Consider the following 8,304-nt stretch of genomic DNA (forward strand, 5'->3'; position numbering starts at 1 on the left):
GCTAAACTATGCTATACCCGGCTATGTCCGACTAAGTCCCTATAGTGATATTTTTAATTGCTCGTTGAATGCATGCTTAATTATTGGGGGTAGGCCTATCGGGAGTAACGTCCCCGATACATTTGACCAAGTCATTGTATTACTTAATAATGAAATTAAACCGACAAGGACAAACACAACTTGTCATTGGGGCAAACTTGAACGTTTAGTCTAAATATCACGAACTGGCATAACTTTTTGATTTGCAAGATCAACTTTATAAACTAAATCTTGTGGTCTAAAACAACGGTCAAACATATTTGTTAAACCTATGAACTTCACTCAACCTTTTTGGTTGACACTTTAGCATGTTTGTCTCAGATGCCGATTGATCAAGCTTGAATTACTTACTGCTTATGTGATGCTACTTGGACTTAGGATCAAGAGATATTGCATTTATTATTCTTGCATTTAAAACAATTACTTTATTGTAATTTCCATTATTGTAACGACATTCATTTTTCGCTGCGTACTCTCAATAAAGTTTGTTCTTCTCATTTAGTATTGTTCTCGTATATTATAATATGTTGGTTTATTTGATATTAATGTCACATTCACCCAGACCCTAATTGGGGGTGTGATATAAAACCTCAACATACGCTCGAAAAACACGATAATTATTATATATTACTTCTTCGAGCGTTTTTCCGCCAAAATAAAAACATTTATCACAAAGTGTCTTTATTAAATGTTCATATTTTCATCCAATCTATAATGTTCGTGAACAAAGGTTTTCAAAAATGAAAAAAAAAATAATATTGCTTCTCCCCACTTCCCCTCGATTGGTTACTTTCCTCTTGATCCTACCACTATATATATATATATATATATATATATATATATATATATATATATATATATATATATATATATATATATATATATATATATATATATATATATATATATATATATATATATATAATAAAGTTTGTTCAAAAATTGAATATTTATATTTTTAATAATAATTATTAGTAATAACAAATGCCTCTTGATAAATTTTTAAAAACTAAAATACAAGTATTATATGAAGGTTGTACAATATGCATCAAAGTTTGTACACGTGTTTATGAGGTGATTTGTAAAAGAATGTACTTAAAGTTTATACATATGGTCATGTGAGTTTTTTTATTATAAAGTTGTACATAATGCTTTAAATATTGTACATATGATCCTGAAGGTGTTTTAACATACGGTTGTACATAATGTTTCAAATATTGTACATCTGGTCATGAGGGTGTTTTATCATAAGGTTGTACATAATGCTCCATATATTATAAAATTGTTAATATTTTTACTAAATACAATTAATTATTTTAATGACATCATCATGAGAGTTTATAAATTTTTTCTTTTTTTGAATTTTTTTAAGCTTAGATAATCCGTATTTATTATATCATTAAGTAGATTTAATTTAATTGTAAAAATAATTCTATTTATGACATCACCTACATGTCCTAACAATATTTTTTTTAATTTTTTTATAGAAGAAAAAAGATAATTATTCCATCATCATTTTAGGATTTTAATAGAACTTTTATATATATATATATATAATATATATATATATATATATATATATATATATATATATATATATATATATATATATATATCAAATAATATTATTATTATAATAAAGTTAAAAATATGCGGAGTATCAAACCGATATTCATCCAATCTTTTCACACATGGACCCACCAAGAAAAATAAAATAATTCAATTGGACCAAGAATCTCGTCTTTACACTTCTCAAAAAGACAAACTGAAAACTATTCTCAAAAAAGACGATAATGACGCGATATGGAATGAAACGTCATTTGATGGAAGCTTACTTTGAAACAACTCACAACACTTTACGAGAAAAGACTCTTTGTATATTTTTTTTATATCAGTTTTGAACCAGACACAAATGCGTGGCGAGCAATTGCCCTTGCGGTGTGCCTTATAACACAAAACTGGATCAACAACTTTTTAAGGTAAACGCCAAATTTTCCAACAAAGCAAATTTCATTATACCAATACCGGTTTAACGCAATGCAAAGCCAACGTACCAAAATTGTATATAAGTTACAAAAACAGTTTCAACAACCCATACAACCAAACAGTGTAATTTCGACCCAAATGTACAATTAGACGCGTTAGGATTCTATAACCCAACCCGATACCAAGAGCATAATTCCGGGGATTTACCAAGTCCTCAATCCGCATTCGAATATCCAAAAGCTACCCCCCTCACGAGCTCAATCACCTAAAAGCAACTAGTCTAGCAACTAGAAGTCTTCTTCTTAACAAATGGTACGTATAAAAAGGTAACAACAACGAGGGGTAAGCTTACGCTTAGTGAATGCAATAATTATACATATACATATATAATCTACTTACATGCAAACACTTACACAAATATTGCATACCAGCTAGCAATCCAATTAGCATACAATCACAATGCATAAACTAAATATTCACAATTTTACAATAAGCTAGCATCGCCAATACCATATAGTTTACAATTTAATATGCTAATACAAAAATCACACAACCATGATTAACCATAAGCACAAGGGAATGGTACTCACGAATGACTATCGGTGTTCCCAACAACCATTAGTATACTTACCCGACTAATGTATCACCAACCCCATGAGTGGTATCGAACTCACGAACTTAAACCCACCCGTCACGCTCAATGTGGTATCGAACCAACGAACTTAAACCCACATTTCACATCACACGTAATACAAAAACAAGTCACGACTTCGAGGAACGGCCCTGGCAAACCATGAACGGGCACCTATACTGGTCACCAGGCCAAAAGGGCTGAGAGACCCATTAACGGGCATGGCTACCCGTTTTGACACTAGTCGATCGGTAACAATTAAAATCAACAATTTCGCAATAAAGCTTGCATTTTGGTGCTCAAAACGGCTTGCATCTTTACACTCAATCTATTCTATTTTTTTTTACACAAATCCTTATTACATAGTCTAGAATTATTCAAAATGTCAAAAAGAACAATGCAAATCACAATCCAAATTTCTCTCATCTCTTTCATCCAAGGTTTTACTTACATCAATCATTTTATAAAGGTTTTTCTCTCTCCACTTAGACCAATTCCAGCGGTACGTGATGGGGAGTGTCCTCAATTCTTTCATTCGAGGGCGCCAATGGCATTGGTGCCGCCCTCAACCGCCGTGAAACAATTCACCCTGCTCCACTTCATCCTCATGCACATTACAAGACGACTTGCCTGGTGAAAGTATGGCCTTTTCAAGTATAATCTTAATTTCCTTTATTGTTTGCTTGGTGAAAGTGAAAGAAGATTGAAAAAATGGAAGAAGAAAAATAGATCTGGGTTTAATGAAGAATGGTGAGGAAGATAGTACCAATTTCCTTTTATTTTATTTTATTCTTTGCCCACTACTGTTTGCATATGGTTAAATGATACGGAGCATCAGTAGTACCAATTTAAATAATAATAATAATAATAATAATAATAATAATAATCTATAGTTAATATTAAAATGCTATAATGATGACATCATAAATAGCCATTTTTCTTCATTGAAAAAAATCAAAAAGAAAAAAAAAATCTAACTCACTTGGATGACATCATAAATCAATTTAATTTACAATTAAAATTTAATCTTTACAATTAATTATGATTAAGATATAAATTAACAAAAGATGCAGCATTTATTCCTTTTATAATTTACGGAGTATTTGTTTTTTTATATGGTAAATAAAATTACCCCCGTACTCCGCAATATATTCGTTAAATCAAAAAGCATATACGGATACAAATCGACGTCCTTAAAATATCTCTCTTTTTTCAAATCAAGTTTTTACCTGGGGATTAACTATTGTAAAGATACTTTTCTTTTTATTTTCAATTTCGAGTGGGGTTAAACACATTGTTTGATGATAAATATAACTAAATAAGTAATTTACTGATAGATACTTAGATTGATCAGAATATTAAGTAATACAGTATCTTTTTTCTCAAAATCTTTACATGTTCAACCAATAAGTATAATGGAATGAGATGGAATGGGATGGATTTGCTCCAAGGTGGAGTATATGGTGTCATTTTTCTCTATTTATAATATTAAGCATTATGTATAACATTAAAATAAAACACCACATACCATATGTACAATATGAAGCATTATGTACAACTTTATAGTAAAAACACCCTCATGACCATATTTATAACATTTGAAGCATTATGTACAACCTTTTGATAAAATACTCACTTGATCATATGTACAAACTTTAAAACAAATTGTACAATCTTCTACAAAACACTCAATAAAAAAATGTATAAATTTTAAAGTATATTGTACAGCTTTCATATAATAAATGTATTTTAATTTTTTAAAAAAAATTCAAAAGGCATTTGTTATTATTAATAATTATTATTAAAAATATAAATAATTATTATTATTAATTATTATTATTATAATAATAATTATTATTATTATAATATTAATGTTCAAATATGGATTCTCTTTAGCGGATTAATTACGTTACATATGTATGCGAAAATAAATGTCTCTATATGTTTGTAAAAACAACGACAAGTTTCTTAATAAGAATCCGTGATTTTATGGGTCATTAAACTAAACGACTTTAGCATTTACATTCACTTAATTCCTAAAACATATCATTAAACTGTTTCGTTTAACTACACCCGTGATTTCACGGGTCATTTCACTAGTAATAATAATAAAATTTAAGGAAGTATGTTATGGTTGGCAATAGTATGTTACAAGAGTGTTATAAGTGGTGATGAATGAGAAGAGAGAAAGCTAATGTGGCGCTGAGAAAGTGTTAAATAAGACATCATGGTTGAGATTGTTTTTATTGACTCCATTTTCATAGGCAGATAATTAGTCTTTAACCACCCTCTAGAGAGAGACTTGTGTATAGTTACGTAAGACAAAAATAAAAATATAGATAAAATAAAGTTTAAAAAATAATGTATCGTGAGTTTTATATGTGAAAGACAATTTATTTGAGATGCAAGCACACGTCCCTGAGATACGGATCCTAAAAATGGCTTAAATTCAAGCCAACACCATTCTCAATAACATGTTCCCAATTTGTTAACCATCCCTCACCCCAACAACAACAACATCATGGGTGATAAAATCTCCGAAATTAAAGATGTCCAAATAGCATCACTTACAACATCATCAACAACTACTACTACTACTACTAACACTAGTACCAAAGTATTAGCACCAAAACGCACATCCAACAAAGACAGACATACAAAAGTTGAAGGAAGAGGTCGTAGGATACGTATGCCTGCACTTTGTGCCGCAAGAATCTTTCAACTCACACGCGAATTAGGTCATAAATCAGATGGTGAAACAATTCAATGGTTGTTACAACAATCAGAAGCTTCAATCATAGCCGCCACCGGAACCGGAACTATCCCTGCCTCCGCCTTATCTGCAGCACCTTCCGTTTCACATGCCTCGCTTTCTTCGATTCCCTCAGGTTTACATAATAATATTGATGAAATTAGTAGTAGCGCCACTTGGCAGCCAATAATTGGCACTAGACCCACAATTAATCCTCATATATGGCTTGCCTCTGCTGTTGGTACAGCCTCTGGATTTTGTACCAATAGTTTGGGAATTCAAAGTTCTAATTACTCTCAAAAGCTTGCGTTTTCAGGGTTTGACTTGCCTAGTTCGAATATTAATTTTTCTTCAATTTTAGAAAATCATAATCAACATCAACATCAACAGCAACAGCAACAGCAGCTTCTTGGATTGGAATTGGGTTATCTCAAGATGGTCAAATAGGGGTTTTGAATCAACAAGCTTTAAATCAAATTTACCAAATGGGTCAAAGTCAACCCCAGACTTCAAATGATAATAATTCTCAAGGTTCAGAAGGACAGTAGAATTTTATACTATAAATTTGTTAGCTATTTGTGATATTGTATTCTTGGTAATATAAATATATACAAATAGACTGAGGGATTAAGATGAAGATGATGAGTTTGGGTTGGATTTGCTTGGTTCTATCTAGTCTTTCATCAGACTATCCAGTTAGAATTGCTTCTGGTTTGTGTTTCTGACACTTCATATAATTTTGTTTTATTTTTGTATAAAGACTAAATTGCGCCGTTGGTCCTTGTGGTTTGCTCAGAAGTGCATGGTTTGGCCTAAACCTTTTTTTCGACTTCGTTGGTCCTTGTAGTTTGAAAATTGAACCCGCTTGGTCCCCAATATAAACGTCTGTTAAAAGTGACCTGTTACCAGGTATCACATGCAAGTCACATGAGGGTATTTCCGTCTTTTAACTTATTATTTTCTTTTCCACTTTTTTTCCTTTACCTTTCCCATTTTCTTTCTTCATCCTTAGCCCTAATTTATAAATAATCAAAAAATTCCAAATATGGCAGGAGCTTCAAACTCAATTACAATTAAGTTTTTCTTCAATTGAATTTTTTCCAGATCTACCTCAATCGAAAACGAAAAACGAAACTTGGAAAACGAAAATGAAATTTTTTTGAGTTTCAGAGAACGAATTCAGATCTACTCCAATTGGAAGCAATCGAATTGGGATACAAATCCAAATAAATTACAATTGAGTTTTTCTTCATCGGCGGTGGTAGAACTATCGCCCGAGGTGAACTCGAAGATGTAGCTGCAGATAAGAACGACTTGTTGCAAGGAGGCAAACGTTAATACCACTACCTCCATTGCCGACACTCTCACCACAATCAACCGTATTACTCCGTATTGTACAGTTATCCCTTTCTTTCTTTTTGATAAAGGAAGATTTGGTATTTTTTTAATGACATAAAACAAAGCAGATTTGTTTGTGTTTGCATATCCAGTCGATTCAATTTTAATGACATAAAACAAACATTTGAATTGATTGTTGGTCCCGGTGGTTTTACTATGTATCTATATAAATATATACTCCATAATTTATGTATCTGTAATTCTGTATAAATATATACTCCGTAATTTGTATATCTATATTTTCATTAGATTTATAGATATAATTTTGACTTTACTTTTTATTTGATTTTGATTAGAGAGTGAGTTTTTGATTTAGACAAATTAAGGTTTGAAAGTTGAAGATGAAGAGAAAGATGAAGAGATGATGAAAAGAAAGAGGGAAGAGTGGTGATGCACGGTTGGTCCCTGATTGATGTAATGGACGAAAATACCCTCATGTGCCACGCATATGGGTGATCTAACGTCTCAATTTAAACAGACGTTTGAGAGGGGGACCAAGCGGGTTCAATTTTCAAACCACAAGGACTAACGAAGTCGGAAAAAAAGTTTAGGTCAAACCATGCATTTTTGAGCAAACCACAGGGACCAACGGCGCAATTTAGTCTTTTGTAAATCATAATTTTTTTTGTTTAGATATATGATTTTGATATCACCAGATATAGTTAATATAGTTATATGTGCTGTGATTATGCAGGGCCAAACTATTGTTGACCTGGTTTTGAATTTGAGTTATATAATTATTTTATTGTTTGTTTTCAGATGTGTCCCTCTGTTACATAGATGATTTTTCAAAAATAATACAATGCCAGTTTATGGTAGTAATGAGATGAGATATTATGCAAGCGAGTTTCTGCTTTAGTCCATATTTTCGGGGAAGTATTCAATTTCATACGTTTTAGCCTTTAAGATGAGTTTCTGTATCTGGCTGCACCATTTTAAGTCTCTATCGTTACCTCTCATTCAAAATAGATTCAATGGAAACCCAGAACACCGGGTATAAGAGACTAGCCGCCACATCAGCGTCATATCAGCACTTCCTCACCAAGACGAAACCTAGAACTAAAAACTACTAACCATAACATACTTCCTCAAATAAATTGGGACCCACTATATAAATGAATTATTGTGTGGTACAAATATTGGAACCAAATGTACAAATCATGTTAGCCACTATATTAATTTACCTCCATCCTACAATCTGCTTCAGGAAGAAATGAAACAGGGAGACTCCAGTGCGACGGCAGGGCGGCCCGGTGCCTATCGCCGCCCTGCAGGGCAGATTTCAGGGTGGGGTGCAAGAATCCACTGTTGGGAGCACTCTTCCAAGTTGTATCCAAATACAACAGATTGTAAACTCAATGACCATTTTTTAGTCTCTTGTTGACAAGCATGTTAATTCATTAGTCGGTGACCAGTTGGTTGGAACCTTGTAGAGTGTAATCGGTCAAGTTAGAGACTAGTCGGACATTATTGATAAACTTTGACTGTTTTTGACTGA

General features: G+C 32.1%; 1 protein-coding gene across 1 annotated transcript; it reads left to right on the forward strand.

Moving 5' to 3' along the window:
* The first annotated feature begins 5,043 nt into the window (after positions 1-5,043).
* LOC139866057 (transcription factor TCP20-like) lies at positions 5,044-7,564 on the forward strand. Its single transcript, XM_071854183.1, is given in 3 exon segments — positions 5,044-5,826; positions 5,829-6,119; positions 7,501-7,564. Coding segments are annotated over 2 exon segments (777 nt in total). The 5' UTR covers positions 5,044-5,177; the 3' UTR covers positions 5,957-6,119; positions 7,501-7,564.
* The last annotated feature ends 740 nt before the right edge of the window (positions 7,565-8,304 follow it).

The sequence above is a fragment of the Rutidosis leptorrhynchoides genome, chromosome 9 (genome assembly GCF_046630445.1).
Source record: "Rutidosis leptorrhynchoides isolate AG116_Rl617_1_P2 chromosome 9, CSIRO_AGI_Rlap_v1, whole genome shotgun sequence".
Classification (NCBI taxonomy): Eukaryota; Viridiplantae; Streptophyta; class Magnoliopsida; order Asterales; family Asteraceae; genus Rutidosis; species Rutidosis leptorrhynchoides.